This window comes from Oncorhynchus clarkii, chromosome 9, assembly GCF_045791955.1.
Source record: "Oncorhynchus clarkii lewisi isolate Uvic-CL-2024 chromosome 9, UVic_Ocla_1.0, whole genome shotgun sequence".
Lineage (NCBI taxonomy): Eukaryota > Metazoa > Chordata > Actinopteri > Salmoniformes > Salmonidae > Oncorhynchus > Oncorhynchus clarkii.
In genome coordinates, this window is record NC_092155.1 from 67,131,411 (window position 1) to 67,150,906 (window position 19,496).

Sequence of the window (19,496 nt, forward strand, 5' to 3'; positions counted from 1 at the left end):
CACTGCTCCCTTTTCCTCTCTCTCTCTCTCTCCCTCTTTCTCTGCACTTTCCCTCTCTCTCTCCCTTTCTCTCTCTCTACGTTCTGCTTCCCTCTCTTCAAGCTCTTCCTGTTCTCTTTCACCCAAAACCACATTATTTTTCTTTCCTTCCACTTTTTATTCTTTCACCCATCTTTCACCCCCTCCCCAACGTTCTCTCCCTCTATCTCGCTCGCCCTTAAACCCCCCTTTCTCTCCCTCTCTCCCCCTCTTTCTCCTCTCTCTTTCACCCCCTCTCTCCTCTCTCTCTCTGTCTGTTTCTCCCCCCTACCTCTCTCTCCCTGGCTGGCTCGTTCTAATTGAATCACCACAAGTTGCGGTGTAGAGCCAAATGTGCCAAGATGTTCTGATTAAGATAGACTTTGTTTAAGCAGTAGTTTTGCAAAATTGCTCCGAGTGCTGTGGAGAGAGAGAGAAGACTTCTGTGAAGGCAAAAATAAATAAAAAACAGGAGTGGGAGGGAGAAACTGAAAGAAGGAGAGAGAGAGAGAGAGAGAGAGAGAGAGAGAGAGAGAGAGAGAGAGAGAGAGAGAGAGAGAGAGAGAGAGAGAGAGAGAGAGACGGGTGGTGAGGGCAGGCAGCTAGAAAGCAGTCGGGGACACATATGGAAGTGATTCAGTAATTACAGCAAATCTGTTCTCTAAAGGAAAGGTCCTTTTTCCATCCATCCATCTCTCTATCTCTAAAGGAAAGGTCCTATTTTCCATCCATCCATCCCTCTATCTCTAAAGGAAAGGTCCTATTTTCCATCCATCCATCCCTCTATCTCTAAAGGAAAGGTCCTATTTTCCATCCCTCTCCACCCCTCTATCTCTAAAGGAAAGGTCCTATTTTCCATCCCTCTCCATCTCTCTATCTCTAAAGGAAAGGTCCTTTTTCCATCCCTCCTTCTCTCTATCTCTAAAGGAAAGGTCCTATTTTCCATCCCTCTCCGTCTCTCTATCTCTAAAGGAAAGGTCCTTTTTCCATCCCTCCTTCTCTCTATCTCTAAAGGAAAGGTCCTATTTTCCATCCCTCCTTCTCTCTATCTCTAAAGGAAAGGTCCTATTTTCCATCCCTCTCCATCTCTCTATCTCTAAAGGAAAGGTCCTATTTTCCATCCCTCCTTCTCTCTATCTCTAAAGGAAAGGTCCTATTTTCCATCCCTCCTTCTCTCTATCTCTAAAGGAAAGGTCCTATTTTCCATCCCTCTCCATCTCTCTATCTCTAAAGGAAAGGTCCTATTTTCCATCCCTCTCCATCCCTCTATCTCTAAAGGAAAGGTCCTATTTTCCATCCCTCTCCATCTCTCTATCTCTAAAGGAAAGGTCCTTTTTCCATCCCTCCTTCTCTCTATCTCTAAAGGAAAGGTCCTATTTTCCATCCCTCCTTCTCTCCTTCCCTCCTGCTCTAAAGGAAAGGTATTCCTTCCCTCTCCATCCATCCTTCCCCCATCTCCCCCTGCACATAAAACTGTGAATCAATGACCCATAGTGTGATTAAAGAGTGGTGAACACAACTCTAGAAAGATGCAGATGAGCTACTGTCTCCCATGCAGTTGTAAAGCCATGTTGAAATCAGGAATAATACCACACTTACTTGAAATAGTTTTCTGCATTCTTTACTCAGAAAATGTCCTTTCTGAAGCTTAAATCAGCCATTCTATGAGCAATCTAAACCAACTGTGAGGCAGGCTCAGCATGGTATAAACTATAAGCTCTCATCACCCACAGCTAAACTGGCATCACTTCACTCAACAATGAACTTTTTCAGCCAAATTAAATGGTGTGTTAGAGAGAGACAGTGAGACAGCGTGAGAGCGAGACAGACAGTGATGACTGTCTCTTTAGCCCTGAGGCACAAGGTGTTTTGCAGGTGTCTGTGTTGGCAGCGACTTCTGTTCTGTTCTGTTCCGTTCAGTGCCCAAACAGCGAGAGCAGCCTGTAATTATTTGCGTGCCCTGACATAATATGTTCTCATCATGACATGTACATGAGTCGGCCAACACACACTTCATAATTTGATGCACTTCAAATCTGACACCAAATTAATTCTGTCAGGGAATCATTTACATAAGAGCGGAGAGTGATATATTTCTTGCTAGTACACCTGTAGGCCTACACACCTAATTTACAAATGGATGGTAAAACGGTAGGTAGGATAGTAGCGCAGATTAAGCAGGTTTGGGTAGTTTCAGATAAAAATAAACACAGTTGCAACAAGTCTTAACGCAAAATTGCTTGAGGAAGACAAAGGAACAATGTGTTTTCGCAACATCTTCCTCATCAAGTAGGCAAAAAATACAAATTTGTGAAACATTTGTGAAGAATTGGGCTGCCTGTATAAATGTCAACGCATCCAAAGTTATGATCCATCAGTTATCTGCGCAATGGGCAATCTCGACCATTGTCCTGAAGAGAGGGGGCTCGTTTGAGTGGTAAGGCTGAAGCAATCCACTGCAGATGAAAGTTGAGGAATGAAGTCGGGGGAGGTGCATCTGCAACAGCCAAGTCGGACACCAATGTGGTTTTCCAACAGCAAGGTTCAACGCAACAAGGCAGGATTGCCATTGTTTATAAAAGTTTTTATTAGTAATGAAATACACATGGCTCCAACCCCCATATTACACACTCACAAACTGTTAATATATGTGTGTATATTGTCCAATCAATTCAATTGGTGAGAGAGACGAAAATATCCCAATCATTTGTACTGTCAAGTGGAGCGGAACAGGGGAAGCCAAGAGCAGACTCAGACGAGGAGACTGGGATGAGGTAACCAAGGTATTTATTGAAACACGGGAGGGGGGGGGGGAGGGGGACTGAGTGCAGGCCAGGGGAAGCTCAGGCAGATTGCCGAAAACCAGGTGCGAGGCTGAGGCTGGAGCGAGAGGTGCTGGGACAGGGTAAGCAGGTCCGGAGGGGAATCCAAGGGAGTAGTAGAGTGGGGAATCCAGGACAGAGCAGCAGGACGATGAGAAGTCGGACTGGAGACAGGGACCAGAGTCAGAGCGGGCAGAACTGTAGTGGAGAGGAAAACTGCGTCAGGCAAGGAAAAACAGGCCAACAGGATCTAAACAGGAACAAACGGCTAGAAACATGGACTGACTGAGCATAGATTACGATCTGGCAGAGAGAAGAGGCAGGACTGAGTATATGTAGAGGTCTTGATTATGGAACAGGTTGCAGCTGGTGGGGATCTGCTCTGACTCCAGCACACCTGTCTCTGCCCACAAATCACACACACACACACACACACACACACACACACACACACACACACACACACACACAGAGAGAGAGAGAGAGAGAGAGAGAGAGAGAGAGAGAGAGAGAGAGAGAGAGAGAGAGAGAAAGAGAGAGAGAGAGAGAGAGAGAGAGAGAGAGAGAGAGAGAGAGAGAGAGAGCACTGGGGGAGTGGCAGCAGGTCAAGGAGACACAGGATGAGCACTAGTGGACGTGGCAGGAGCAGATGTAACATGTACATTGAAGTCTATCAATGTACAAATTACCTGTCATCAAGGCAAAGGGTGGCTACTTTGAAGCTACTCAAATATAAAATATATTTTGATTTATTTAACACTTTTGTGGTTACTACATAATTCCATGTGTCATTTCATAGTTTTGAAGTCTTCACTACTTTTCTACAATGTAGAAAATGGTAAAAAATAAAGAAAAACCCTGAATGAGTAGGTGTGTCCAAACTTTTGACGGGTACTGTATGTGTGTACATTGTACTATCAATTCAATTTGTGAGAGAGACTGAAATGTCACAATCATTTGTACATTGGAGTCTATCAATGTACAAATTACCTGTTCCAGTCATGAATTTGGTCACACTTGCGTTGGTCAAACAAAAACACCCTAATGATGGGTTGACAATAGAGGCTCCCACAATGCAGCTGCTGTCTGCAACATGAAGTTGATGATGAGCAACTGCAGAAACTTGCAGTCAAAACGTCATGATCTTTGATCGCATTGTTTATGTAAAGTCATGCAGTTGTCATGTAGGCACAAGTAAGACAATTTTGATCCTCATAATGCAACACACTTTGGAAGGCTTGACATAAGTGATCCTCTTGAACTCACCCAAACACTTCAGAAAAATGAATGTGTGGAGAATTGAGGCTACAAAGATGGGTTTGCTGGCGTTGTAGCGCTCTCTAGTGACAAAATAATGAACTGCAATTGAATGTTACTGAGGGGACGTGATTAATCCTGCCACGGTAAAATACTGTATGCTGAAGAGACAGCCTACATTTCCTCCACAAACACAAACACTCACATTTAGGACAACATGTGTCACTTGTTTGTGTGTTTGTTCCTAAGACAAATGGTCTGAATGTCGCCCATCAACTTCAAGCGGCAGTCCGCTACTAAAAACTTCCGGACCAGTCACGGTGTGCGCCGCCCATTGTGCATGTGCCTCATCCGCCCACTTCTCGTTATCGCACGCTCGGCATTATGGTATGTATAAAATGTACAGTATGTCAGTAGGGCGGCGCAAGCCCAGGCACATGCAGGGCGCACATGCACCGTGGCTTTACTAAACGCGTAGCACCGTCACATAAGCGCATCAAATCTCCCCTCAGCTCTAGATACCGGCCAATGAGAACGCATTATAGAGTAAAGGGTGAAAGGAGAGTTCAAATGGGACATATAGTGAGATGAGATATACATCAAAACAGACACAACAGAAATTGAGTGAGGACGCAGAAGCGAGTGACATTTTTTTAAGTCACCTGAAAACGTGATTGATGTGGAAGTGAGTGCGTGTATTATTTGATCTAGTTTACAGTTCAGTTCATCCTCGGAGATGCTGATGGAGCTGTGAATTATTGGGATTTTTAAAATTAGAATCACTTGTTCTCTGCTCGCGACACTCCCTTCCGCTGAACCAAGCAACTCACTAGCACAGTGCAGAACGGATCCAGGTAGCATGCAATAATAATATATCCTGCACACCAGGACATAACTGTTCTGCATAGAATACAGCTGGACATAACCGTGCTTACAGTATACTACAGAGTGTTCTGTTGACAGATCAATACTATTGTCTTCAACTGTGCGCTCGTTTCAAGGGTCAGGTATTTTACGCACAGGTAGTTCTCGACTATCACCTGTCTGTAGTTTAGTATTGATCCTGCATATTGACATTCAGAAGCAGCTGTATATTGACAAGTCGAGCTTCATTCATCACAGCAAACAAGACACATCAAGAAACATGGACAGTCCCGGTGGTAAGTGCTATGATTGCGATGATATGTTTTGTTATTTCCATTGATTGCTAATTTTCAAATTATATTTTGTTATTGCATACATGTTATGTATCAGTCGAATAGCAATACTATTTTTTGTAGCTCAATATTGAATTTGGTATTGGAGTTATACATTTTGAGTTGAGTATGATGATGATTTTTTAAAGAATTTAAAGAGTATTTACCACGTTTTATTGTGTTTGTTTCTCTTTGCAGTCGTGCGTATTTGTGTGTAAAATATGTTCCCAAATGTCCTGCATGATGAGGTTTTACATTGAAGGTGTCTCTTCATCGGCATGTTAGAAAGGGGGTCGACTTAATACGATTTTAAACCATTTTATAAGGCTAGTACTGTATGTTCAATTCTATATGTTTAGAAAGTTGCGACATGGAGATGAGAACAATTCAACTTTATAACAGGACCATCATGCTTTTTGTGCATTATCCTCCCATGCTTGAACTTGGAAAATGCAATGAATACTGATTGATATAAGTTCTGAAACAGTAATATCCAACAAGTGTATGTTTTCTTTCAAGCATACAAAGGTGCACATGAAAAACTGCTAAAAAGATTGAACATGATATGTGACAGTGCTTGAAGTTCACCAACTTCCCACATAAAAAAATGACTACAGTTTACTATAGAATGCTACAATACTTACTATAGAATTCTGTAGTAAACTGTAGTATATTGTAGAATTGTACACACTGTAGCATCCCTCGATCATGTGTATTACCTACTATATCATTTTGTAGTATACTGTACTACAGTATACTACAGATCGCAAAAACACTACAGTAAATACTACAGTAATGTCGGCAAAAACACTACAGTAAATATTACAGTAATGTCATCAAAAACACTACAGTAAATGCTACAGTAATGCTGGCAAAAACACTACAGTAAATACTACAGTAATGTCAGCAAAAACACTACAGTAAATACTACAGTAATGTTGGCAAAAACACTACAGTAAATACTACAGTAATGTCAACAAAAACACTACAGTAAATACTACAGTAATGTCATCAAAAACACTACAGTAAATACTACAGTAATGTCGGCAAAAAGACTACAGTAAATACTACAGTAATGTTGGCAAAAACACTACAGTAAATACTACAGTAAAGTCATCAAAAACACTACAATAAATACCACAGTAATGTAATCAAAAACACTACAGTAAATACTACAGTAATGTCGGCAAAAACACTACAGTAAATACTACAGTAATGTCATCAAAAACACTACAGTAAATACTACAGTAATGTCATCAAAAACACTACAGTAAATACTACAGTAATGTCGGCAAAAACACTACAGTAAATACTACAGTAATGTCGGCAAAAACACTACAGTAAATACTACAGTAATGTCGGCAAAAACACTACAGTAAATACTACAGTAATGTTGGCAAAAACACTACAGTAATTTCTATAGTATATTATACTACAGTATTTATTTGCATATACCCTGCCCATTTTCCTCCCCATACCCAGTTTGTACTACCCAAAAGTGTGACACCTACATGCCAAGTATATACAGTGCCTTGCGAAAGTATTCGGCCCCCTTGAACTTTGCGACCTTTTGCCACATTTCAGGCTTCAAACATAAAGATATAAAACTGTATTTTTTTGTGAAGAATCAACAACAAGTGGGACACAATCATGAAGTAGAACGACATTTATTGGATATTTCAAACTTTTTTAACAATTCAAAAACTGAAAAATTGGGCATGCAAAATTATTCAGCCCCCTTAAGTTAATACTTTGTAGCGCCACCTTTTGCTGCGATTACAGCTGTAAGTCGCTTGGGGTATGTCTCTATCAGTTTTGCACATCGAGAGACTGACATTTTTTCCCATTCCTCCTTGCAAAACAGCTCGAGCTCAGTGAGGTTGGATGGAGAGCATTTGTGAACAGCAGTTTTCAGTTCTTTCCACAGATTCTCGATTGGATTCAGGTCTGGACTTTGACTTGGCCATTCTAACACCTGGATATGTTTATTTTTGAACCATTCCATTGTAGATTTTGCTTTATGTTTTGGATCATTGTCTTGTTGTAAGACAAATCTCCGTCCCAGTCTCAGGTCTTTTGCAGACTCCATCAGGTTTTCTTCCAGAATGGTCCTGTATTTGGCTCCATCCATCTTCCCATCAATTTTAACCATCTTCCCTGTCCCTGCTGAAGAAAAGCAGGCCCAAACCATGATGCTGCCACCACCATGTTTGACAGTGGGGATGGTGTGTTCAGCTGTGTTGCTTTTACGCCAAACATAACATTTTGCATTGTTGCCAAAAAGTTCAATTTTGGTTTCATCTGACCAGAGCACCTTTTTCCACATGTTTTGTGTGTCTCCCAGGTGGCTTGTGGCAAACTTTAAACAACACTTTTTATGGACATCTTTAAGAAATGGCTTTCTTCTTGCCACTCCTCCATAAAGGCCAGATTTGTGCAATATACGACTGATTGTTGTCCTATGGACAGAGTCTCCCACCTCAGCTGTAGATCTCTGCAGTTCATCCAGAGTGATCATGGGCCTCTTGGCTGCATCTCTGATCAGTCTTCTCCTTGTATGAGCTGAAAGTTTAGAGGGACGGCCAGGTCTTGGTAGATTTGCAGTGGTCTGATACTCCTTCCATTTCAATATTATCGCTTGCACAGTGCTCCTTGGGATGTTTAAAGCTTGGGAAATCTTTTTGTATCCAAATCCGGCTTTAAACTTCTTCACAACAGTATCTCGGACCTGCCTGGTGTGTTCATTGTTCTTCATGATGCTCTCTGCGCTTTTAACGGACCTCTGAGACTATCACAGTGCAGGTGCATTTATACGGAGACTTGATTACACACAGGTGGATTGTATTTATCATCATTAGTCATTTAGGTCAACATTGGATCATTCAGAGATCCTCACTGAACTTCTGGAGAGAGTTTGCTGCACTGAAAGTAAAGGGGCTGAATAATTTTGCACGCCCAATTTTTCAGTTTTTGATTTGTTAAAAAAGTTTGAAATATCCAATAAATGTCGTTGCACTTCATGATTGTGTCCCACTTGTTGTTGATTCTTCACAAAAAAATACAGTTTTATATCTTCATGTTTAAAGCCTGAAATGTGGCAAAAGTTTGCAAAGTTCAAGGGGGCCGAATACTTTCGCAAGGCACTGTATACAGTACCAGTCAAAAGTTTGGACACACCTACTCATTGAAGGGGTTTTCTTTCATTTGAACTTTTTTTCCACATTGTAGAATAATAGTGAAGACATCAAAACTATGGAATCATGTAGTAACCAAAAAAGTGCTAAACAAATCTAAAATATATTTTATATTTGAGATCCTTCAAAGTTGCTGCCCTTTGCCTTGATGATAGTGTAACAGTATAACTTTAGACCGTCCCCTCGCCCATACCCGGGAGCGAACCAGGGACCCTCTGCACACATCAACAACAGTCACCCACGAAGCATCGTTACCCATCGCTCCACAAAAGCCGCGGCCCTTGCAGAGCAAGGGGAACTACTACTTCAAGCAATTTAAATGCTATTTAGCGCGCACCACCGCTAACTAAGCTAGCCGTTTCATATCCGTTACAATAGCTTTGCACAATCTTGGCCGTCTCTCAACTAGCTTCATGAGGTCGTCACATGGAATGCATTTCAATTAACATGTGTGCCTTGTTAAAAGTTAATTTGTGGAATTTCTTTCTTTCTTAATGCATTTGAGACTATCAGTTGGGTTGTGACAAGGTAGGGGTGATATACCCTATTTGGTAAAAGACCAAGTCCACATTATGGCAAGAACAGCTCAAATAAGCAAAGAGAAACGACAGTCCATCATTACTTTAAGAAATGAAGGTCAGTCAATCTGGAAAATGTCAGGAACTTTGAACGTTTCTTCAAGTGCAGTTGCAAAAACCACCAAGCGCTATGATGAAACTGGCTCTCGTGAGGACTGCCACAGGAAAGGAAGACCCAGAGTTACCTCTGCTGCAGAGGATAAGTTCAATAGAGTTAACTGCACCTCAGAGTTCAAGTAACAGACACATCTCAACATCAACTGTTCAGAGGAGACTGAGTGAATCAGGCCTTCTTGGTCGAATTGCTGCAAAGAAACCACTACTAAAGGACACCAATAAGAATAATAGACTTGCTTGGACCAAGAAACACGAGCAATGGACATTAGACCGGTGGAAATCTGTCTTTTGGTCTGATGAGTCTAAATTTGAGAGATTTGGTTCCAACCGCTGTGTCTTTGTGAGATGCAGAGTAGGTGAACGGATGATCTCCGCATTTGTGGTTCCTACCTTGAAGCATGGAGGAGAAGGTGTGGGGGTGCTTTACTGGTGACACTGTCAGTGATTTATTTCAAATTCAAGGCACACTTAACCAGCATGGCTACCACAGCATTCTGCAGCGATACGCCATCCCATCTGGTTTGCGCTTACTGGGACTATCATTTGTTTTTCTACAGGGCAATGACCCAACACACCTCCAGGCTGTGTAAGGGCTATTTGACCAAGAAGGAGAGTGATAGTAGTGCTGCATCAGATGACCTGGCCTCCACAATTACCCGACCTCAACCCAATTGAGATGGTTTGGGATGAGTTAGACCGCAGAGTGAAGAAAAAGCAGCCAACAATCAAGTAATCACCATTATGTGGGAACTCCTTCAAGACTGTTGGAAAAGCATTCCTCATGAAGCTGGTTGAGAGAATGCCAAGAGTGTGCAAAGCTGTCATCAAGGCAAAGGGTGGCTACTTTGAAGAATATAAAATCTACAATATATTTTGATTTATTTAACACTTTCTTGGTTACTACCTGATTCCATATGTGCAATTTAATAGTTTTGATGTCTAAACTATTATTCTACAATGTAGAAAATATAAAAAATCAAGAAAAACCCTTGAATGAGTAGTATACTAAAGTCCGCAAAAACACTACGTAATTACTATAGTATATACAATCATTTTTTTCCTACAGTATTTATACTATAGTAAACTGTTAATACTACAGTATACTACAGTCATGGCCGCAACACTACAGTAAATACTACAATAAAGTCTGCAAAAACACTACAGTAAATACTATACACTGTATGCTTGACAGAAAACATCCACTTGTTGGATATTACAAAAAAGTCCTATCTAGAACCTAAAATGGTTATTTGGCTGTCCCCATAGGAGAACCCTTTGAAGAACCCTTTTTGGTTACAGGTAGAACCACATAGTGTTCAACATGGAAGCCAAAAGGGTTCTACTTTAAACCAAAAAGGGCTTTACCTGGAACCAAAAAGGGTAATCCTATGGGGACAGCCAAAGAACCCTTTTGAAACCGTTTTTCTAAGAGTGCAGTATTTATACCATAGTATACTATACTATCTTTTCATATGGGTAGGAGACACTTCCTGTTTTTCCTCGTGAAAACAAATTCACATGGAGTGAGCTGTCACTGGTTCCAATGCATTCTATGCTTATTGCCAACAGTAGGCAGTCAACTTTGTTTTCGTGTGTATCTATAAGTAAATTATTCTGTACCACCCAGTGTGCATTGAGATACTGAATAGATAGGAGAAGTGTTGTGATTACTAATTTGGTGGGTGCCTATTTTTGTCCTATTTCACACATGTACAATTGTGTGTTATACACATGTGAAATGTAAATGTATTGTTTTGCATATCCTTTCGGTTATTGGTCCAACGCTCTTAACCTCTAGGCTACCTGCCGGCCTTGGAGGCTGGGCCAGTGGCATGGGTTGATAACGCAAAGCTTATGGCTATGGGAAACTATAGAGTTATGCATGGAGCATTGGGAGGTGTTTCCGCAAGGTTAGCCAAAGTACACCTGGCATCATAATATTTATTTACATATTCTACTTCCACTCCTAGCTGTTGAGTGGTGATTCATTTACTAACTCTGCAGTCACGTTTCAGTCCAGGTGATGGAAACGGTCTGGGTCAAGGCGCCCTTCTGCATGTTCCATGTGTTCCACGGGTTCCACGTCAGTTATTATCTGGAGGACAAAACTTGGAGCTTTTCAGACCTCTGCATCCTACACTAAACTTACTTTGTCATTTATTTGTTTAAATGTTATATATAAAAAATGTTTTTATTAACTCATTCATCATCTACTTTATTTATTGGCCTTAGATATTTTGTATGGGCTATTCGGGTAGGCTAAATACTGTATACAATTTGCGGATGTTTGCATGACAATACGGAGGTTAAAAGGTCACTGGTGCAGTAATGTGGGATATCTGAGCCCCATGCCGCAGCATTTTTTACTCCTGCCATCTGCCTGCAACTTGGAGGCGGTTTTGAATGGTGGCTCTCTCTCTTTTCTTCATTGAGAATGTCATCCAACTTGACTCTATGATTACATGGCTCAGTTAACCTACAGCTAGTAGTAGTTTGACCTTGATATGTAATGGTCTTAGAGGGAGAGATACAGTACATGCATTCTTGATTTATCTTATCAAACCAAGCAGAAGTAAACAAAATCAGATGTAATCCATATACATCCTAATCTAAATAACACAAGATAGTTCAACTGATTGCATAATATTGAGAGTGAGGCTACTGCTGGTTTAACCCAGAGCCCCATATTCACCTGCTGCCCAATTAGGTAAGCCTCACAGAGCAATGCAATGGGGTGATGGCATTTAACTGAGAAGCCCGGATACACACACACACACACACACTTTGGAACCATGCCAGTCAGGTCAGGCGTTGGCACAATCTGGGTGCTGTGAACTACATCTAAACGTGTCCACTACCCACAGGATGTCTAATCAGATCATCCAACCTGTTGTTGGAACTGTAAATCCAGTGTTTCTATGTGGTCAATATTGGCCACTGGCTCTATGAATGATCGCGTGCGGTGTGTGTGTGTGGGGGGGGTCCTTGCAGTTCGCACGAATGATTCTAGCGCCCATTCAGAACATCCCCAACCAACCGTACACCATGCTCTATTTGAGTTTCCTCGAAAATTATAACAGAGGCTATAAAGCGCGGGTGGTGATTATCATTTCTGACTGCTGGTGATAGCTTCATGCAGCGCGAGTCTTCCCACTGAATGCACTCCTCTCATTCTCGAATCGTCCTCACGTGGATGCATATGCTAAACCGCGTGCGGCGCGTGATTTTACAGGCCGATACAGTTCTCTCTCCCCATTTATTTTTTCTCTTCGCTCTCTCTCTCCCGGCACTTCTGTAGTGATGGTGCCTCCGGTGGTGGAAAGGGGGATGTTAGGTTGGAAAGTGTGTCAGAGATTTCATGCATTAACTTTATCTCTCGTCACGTTTTCCCGCATAATGCTCGATTTAATGCATTAGTCCTGGATCCTATCTCACAAGTCCCTTGCATCAACATCAGTGGCGTCAGTTCATCTAAAACTAGGGTATGGCAAAGTGGGGTGTGGTGGGTTGGGGGCTGTGATTGACCCCAGGCATTAATTATCAGCGCAATATTATGTTTAAGGTGTGTGGAACGCCGTGGACAATGTCAAACACTACTCAACCTCATCATAAATTGACTCATTTACTTGTGGAACGGCGCATACAGAGCAACATGAAATAGATGCGTAATACGTGCTATCAAGTCACAACAGGGCCGGTTTCAAATACCGACACCAATGTGAAAGTAACCGGTGCATAAAACAGCTGACCGCAAATGCAAACTATGCCAGATAAATGAATAGAAATAAAAAGCATAGCCTACATCAAAGACTACAATGTCAACATTGCTTCGTGCACTTCCCGCACATGCATACATTTGCCTGTCTGCATTTTTCGCCAGGGAAGGTAAACATCTTGCGAGTATTGAAGCAATGTATCAAAATGGTTGCTCTGAGAATATTGAAACATTGTATCAACGAACGATGCCGCTTGGAGAATATTGAAAATGTATCAACAAGGCACGTAAATAGTGCAGCGCATTTCCCCGGGCCAGCTTGTCTGTCTGATATTATTGTGTTGTTTACGCATCTGGGTGATTAATATATATTTATATATTTTAAACAGCCCTACATCCACACTATAGTTACATAACATTAATGACGTTTTAGCAACAAGATTGATCTGTAAGAATATCTCATTTTAATTGAGGAAGATGGACAAGCAAGACTGATAGTGTGGAAATGCATTATACCAGAGGGAAGTAGGCTACAGGTAGGGATTAGGGATGCAGAATTGGGATGATGAAAAAGTAGGCCTACAGCAAGAAGGGAAAAAAAGTTATCCTAACTAAGTAACAATTAATGATTTGCATTATCTCAATTATCATTCTGTCACTGTATGACCATGTACATTGGTTATTGCCTACAATTGTTATTGTCTTTGAAGTCAAAATTATGACATCCATTTGGGGGAAATGCTCCAAATAGCAAGTTCAGTTATGTTTATTTTCATACCACTACATGAAACCAAAATTGCACTAGTCTACTGGTCAAATTAATTTAAATATCAATCAGGCCTACAGCTATCACAGCCTGTATTTTAACAGCAATAAAATAGCTTTTGTTTCGAATGGTCACCTCCCAATTCCGAATTGACATCATTGATAACACATACAGTATATATCTATCAGATAACATCAAGGCTTAGAAGGCCGAGTTCAAATGTCGACGTCAAATTCAAAGCAATTGGCGCACTGCCTAAACGGCTGACTGCCAAAGCAAACTGGCACTGTCTGCGCTCTGCTCTCTAAAAGTGAAAGAAAGGGTTGCAGGCCGGCAGCTGCTCTCTGCATGGTCCTAAAACCAGCTAAACGTCACCGTTTAGTTAGAATCGGGATTGGAACTATTTTAGTGTACATTGTTTTATCCTACTTACCATTTTTGGTCTTGAGCTAGGGTATGGCGATACCCAACTAACGCCGCTGATCAACATCTCTCCCAAACTGAAGGTTCAGCGCACACATCCGCTAGGCTAGACTAAGTGTGCTATGTACAGTTGGAACGTGACAGCACTCCCTGACAGTAGGCTATTTGTAGCCTGCAAAGTCATTTGATCCGCTGTAGTCCTCAGAGTGATGCTAAAACTGCTACAGGGCAATCCGTGACATCCTGCATTCTTGGTAATGCAGTGTGATGGAGATAATCTATTATAATCCTCAAATTATGCATAATGCAATTAGTCTACATGGATATTTGGTGGCTGCCAAATAGTCCCATTGGTGTCATTCTTCTTTATAATGCAACCTAAATACCTGAATAGAGTAGACTTTTGAATATACTTGCAATATAAATATACATAAAAGCAATCCATAATATAAATTCAACTCCTTCTATTCAGGCCCCTCCAATGAATCCAATAAAATGGTATTTGTCACATGCGTCATGAACAAGATGTGTAGACTAACAGTAAAAAGGTTACTTACAGGTCATTTTCCAACCATGCATAGTCAAAGATTTAAAAAATATACGTGAGTAACGAATAACAATAACGAGTAAAAAATAAAATAGCTATATACAGGAAGTTCCAGTACCGAGTCGAAGTGCAGGGGTACGAGATAATAACATGGCTATATACAGGAAGTACCAGTAATGAGTCAATGTGCTGGGGTACGAGATAATAACATGGCTATATACAGGAAGTACCAGTACCGAGTTGATGTGCTGGGGTACGAGATAATAACATGGCTATATACAGGAAGTACCAGTACCGAGTTGATGTGCTGGGGTACGAGATAATAACATGGCTATATACAGGAAGTACCAGTAATGAGTCAATGTGCTGGGGTACGAGATAATAACATGGCTATATACAGGAAGTACCAGTACCGAGTCGAAGTGCAGGGGTACGAGATAATAACATGGCTATATACAGGAAGTACCAGTAATGAGTCAATGTGCTGGGGTACGAGATAATAACATGGCTATATACAGGAAGTACCAGTACCGAGTTGATGTGCTGGGGTACGAGATAATAACATGGCTATATACAGGAAGTACCAGTACCGAGTTGATGTGCTGGGGTACGAGATAATAACATGGCTATATACAGGAAGTACCAGTAATGAGTCAATGTGCTGGGGTACGAGATAATAACATGGCTATATACAGGAAGTACCAGTACCGAGTCGATGTGCTGGGGTACGAGATAATAACATGGCTATATACAGGAAGTACCAGTAATGAGTCAATGTGCTGGGGTACGAGATAATAACATGGCTATATACAGGAAGTACCAGTAATGAGTCAATGTGCTGGGGTACGAGATAATAACATGGCTATATACAGGAAGTACCAGTAATGAGTCAATGTGCTGGGGTACGAGATAATAACATGGCTATATACAGGAAGTACCAGTAATGAGTCAATGTGCTGGGGTACGAGGTAATAACACGGCTATATACAGGGAGTACCAGTACCGAGTCGATGTGCTGGGGTACGAGGTAATAACACGGCTATATACAGGAAGTACCAGTACCGAGTCAATGTGCTGGGGTACGAGGTAATAACATGGCTGTATACAGGGAGTACCAGTACCGAGTCGATGTGCTGGGGTACGAGGTAATAACACGGCTATATACAGGAAGTACCAGTACCGAGTCAATGTGCTGGGGTACGAGGTAATAACATGGCTGTATACAGGAAGTACCAGTACCGAGTCGATGTGCTGGGGTACGAGGTAATTGAGGTAACTATTGAGGTAATAACTATGTACATATACATATGTACGTAGAGGTGACTAGGCAACAGGATAGATAATAGACAGTAGCAGCAGTGTATGTGGTGAGTGTTAAAGTGTGTGAGTGTTTTTGTGGCATCAGTATGTGTGTGTGCACGTGTTGTGTGTGTGTGTGGTTTATAGGCCTGCTGCAATATCTATGTCAGCCACGGAGTGCAAATCCAAATACCATTGCACCTTGTTACTGAGACAGTGGCCTACTCTTCTCCTAGCTGGATTAATGCAGTCTTTTAGAGACATAGTAACATGTTCCTCATTGTTTACTGTAATGTATTTACTTAGGATGCTTTGGCAGCTGTCAGTTTGGATCCTGGCTTCAGCCACATACTGTACATCAATAATTCACAAACTTTTATGATCTAGCTATAAATTAGAGTGGAGTCAAATGGGTGAACTTCTCTACCTCCACCCTACCCTCTTCCTCCACCCTACCCTCTTCCTTCACCCTACCCTCTACCTCCACCCTACCCTCTACCTCCACCCTGCCCTCTACCTCCACCCTGCCCTCTACCTTCACCCTACCCTCTACCTCCACCCTACCCTCTACCTCCACCCTACCCTCTACCTCCACCCTGCCCTCTACCTCCACCCTGCCCTCTACCTTCACCCTACCCTCTACTTCAACCGTAACCTCTACCTCAACCCTACTTTCTACCCTCTACCCTAACCTCTACCTCCACCCTACCTCAATCCTACCCTCTACCTCAACTCTACTTTCTACTCTCTTCCTCCACCCTACCCTCTTTCTCCACCCTACCCTTTACCTCAACTCTATCCTCTACCTCCACCCTACCCTCTACCTCTACCCTACTTTCTACCCTCTACCTTCACCCTACCCTCTACCTCCACCCTATCCTACCCTACCCTCTACCTCAAACCTACCCTCTATCTCAACCCTACTTTCTACCCTCTACCTCAACCCTACCCTCTACCTCAACCCTACTCTCTTCCTCCACCCTACCCTCTACCTCCACCCTACCCTCTACCTCCATCCTACTCTCTACCGCCACCCTACCCTCTTCCTCCACCCTACCCTCTTTCTCCATCCTACTCTCTACCTCCACCCTACCCTCTACCTCAACCCTAACCTCTACCTCAACCCTACTTTCTACCCTCTAAACTAACCTCTACCTCCACCCTACCTCAATCCTACCCTCTACCTCAACTCTACTTTCTACTCTCAATGTGCTGGGGTACGAGGTAATTGAGGTAACTATTGAGGTAATAACACGGCTATATACAGGGAGTACCAGTACCGAGTCGATGTGCTGGGGTACGAGATAATAACACGGCTATATACAGGGAGTACCAGTACCGAGTCAATGTGCTGGGGTACGAGGTAATAACACAGCTATATACAGGGAGTACCAGTACCGAGTCAATGTGCTGGGGTACGAGGTAATAACATGGCTGTATACAGGAAGTACCAGTACCGAGTCGATGTGCTGGGGTACGAGGTAATTGAGGTAACTATTGAGGTAATAACTATGTACATATACATATGTACGTAGAGGTGACTAGGCAACAGGATAGATAATAGACAGTAGCAGCAGTGTATGTGGTGAGTGTTAAAGTGTGTGAGTGTTTTTGTGGCATCAGTATGTGTGTGTGCACGTGTTGTGTGTGTGTGTGTGGTTTATAGGCCTGCTGCAATATCTATGTCAGCCACGGAGTGCAAATCCAAATACCATTGCACCTTGTTACTGAGACAGTGGCCTACTCTTCTCCTAGCTGGATTAATGCAGTCTTTTAGAGACATAGTAACATGTTCCCCATTGTTTACTGTAATGTATTTACTTAGGATGCTTTGGCAGCTGTCAGTTTGGATCCTGGCTTCAGCCACATACTGTACATCAATAATTCACAAACTTTTATGATCTAGCTATAAATTAGAGTGGAGTCAAATGGGTGAACTTCTCTACCTCCACCCTACCCTCTTCCTCCACCCTACCCTCTTCCTTCACCCTACCCTCTACCTCCACCCTACCCTCTACCTCCACCCTGCCCTCTACCTCCACCCTGCCCTCTACCTTCACCCTACCCTCTACTTCAACCGTAACCTCTACCTCAACCCTACTTTCTACCCTCTATTCTAACCTCTACCTCCACCCTACCCTCTTCCTCCACCCTACCCTCTTCCTTCACCCTACCCTCTACCTCCACCCTACCCTCTACCTCCACCCTGCCCTCTACCTCCACCCTGCCCTCTACCTTCACCCTACCCTCTACTTCAACCGTAACCTCTACCTCAACCCTACTTTCTACCCTCTACCCTAACCTCTACCTCCACCCTACCTCAATCCTACCCTCTACCTCAACTCTACTTTCTACTCTCTTCCTCCACCCTACCCTCTTTCTCCACCCTACCCTTTACCTCAACTCTATCCTCTACCTCCACCCTACCCTCTACCTCTACCCTACTTTCTACCCTCTACCTTCACCCTACCCTCTACCTCCACCCTATCCTACCCTACCCTCTACCTCAAACCTACCCTCTATCTCAACCCTACTTTCTACCCTCTACCTCAACCCTACCCTCTACCTCAACCCTTCTCTCTTCCTCCACCCTACCCTCTACCTCCACCCTACCCTCTACCTCCATCCTACTCTCTACCGCCACCCTACCCTCTTCCTCCACCCTACCCTCTTTCTCCACCCTACTCTCTACCTCCACCCTACCCTCTACCTCAACCCTAACCTCTACCTCAACCCTACTTTCTACCCTCTAAACTAACCTCTACCTCCACCCTACCTCAATCCTACCCTCTACCTCAACTCTACTTTCTACTCTCAATGTGCTGGGGTACGAGGTAATTGAGGTAACTATTGAGGTAATAACACGGCTATATACAGGGAGTACCAGTACCGAGTCGATGTGCTGGGGTACGAGATAATAACACGGCTATATACAGGGAGTACCAGTACCGAGTCAATGTGCTGGGGTACGAGGTAATAACACAGCTATATACAGGGAGTACCAGTACCGAGTCAATGTGCTGGGGTACGAGGTAATAACATGGCTGTATACAGGAAGTACCAGTACCGAGTCGATGTGCTGGGGTACGAGGTAATTGAGGTAACTATTGAGGTAATAACTATGTACATATACATATGTACGTAGAGGTGACTAGGCAACAGGATAGATAATAGACAGTAGCAGCAGTGTATGTGGTGAGTGTTAAAGTGTGTGAGTGTTTTTGTGGCATCAGTATGTGTGTGTGCACGTGTTGTGTGTGTGTGTGGTTATAGGCCTGCTGCAATATCTATGTCAGCCACGGAGTGCAAATCCAAATACCATTGCACCTTGTTACTGAGACAGTGGCCTACTCTTCTCCTAGCTGGATTAATGCAGTCTTTTAGAGACATAGTAACATGTTCCTCATTGTTTACTGTAATGTATTTACTTAGGATGCTTTGGCAGCTGTCAGTTTGGATCCTGGCTTCAGCCACATACTGTACATCAATAATTCACAAACTTTTATGATCTAGCTATAAATTAGAGTGGAGTCAAATGGGTGAACTTCTCTACCTCCACCCTAC

General features: G+C 42.6%; 1 protein-coding gene across 1 annotated transcript in view; it reads left to right on the top strand.

Annotated features, from left to right (window-relative positions):
- The first annotated feature begins 4,695 nt into the window (after positions 1–4,695).
- The window catches only part of LOC139416816 (nuclear receptor subfamily 1 group D member 1-like), a 29,806-nt gene continuing 15,005 nt past the window's right edge, over positions 4,696–19,496 (top strand). The window contains exon 1 of the mRNA XM_071165895.1: positions 4,696–5,257. Within this exon, the coding sequence (XP_071021996.1) occupies positions 5,242–5,257 (16 nt within the window). The 5' untranslated portion in view covers positions 4,696–5,241. The remainder of the gene's footprint in view (positions 5,258–19,496) is intronic.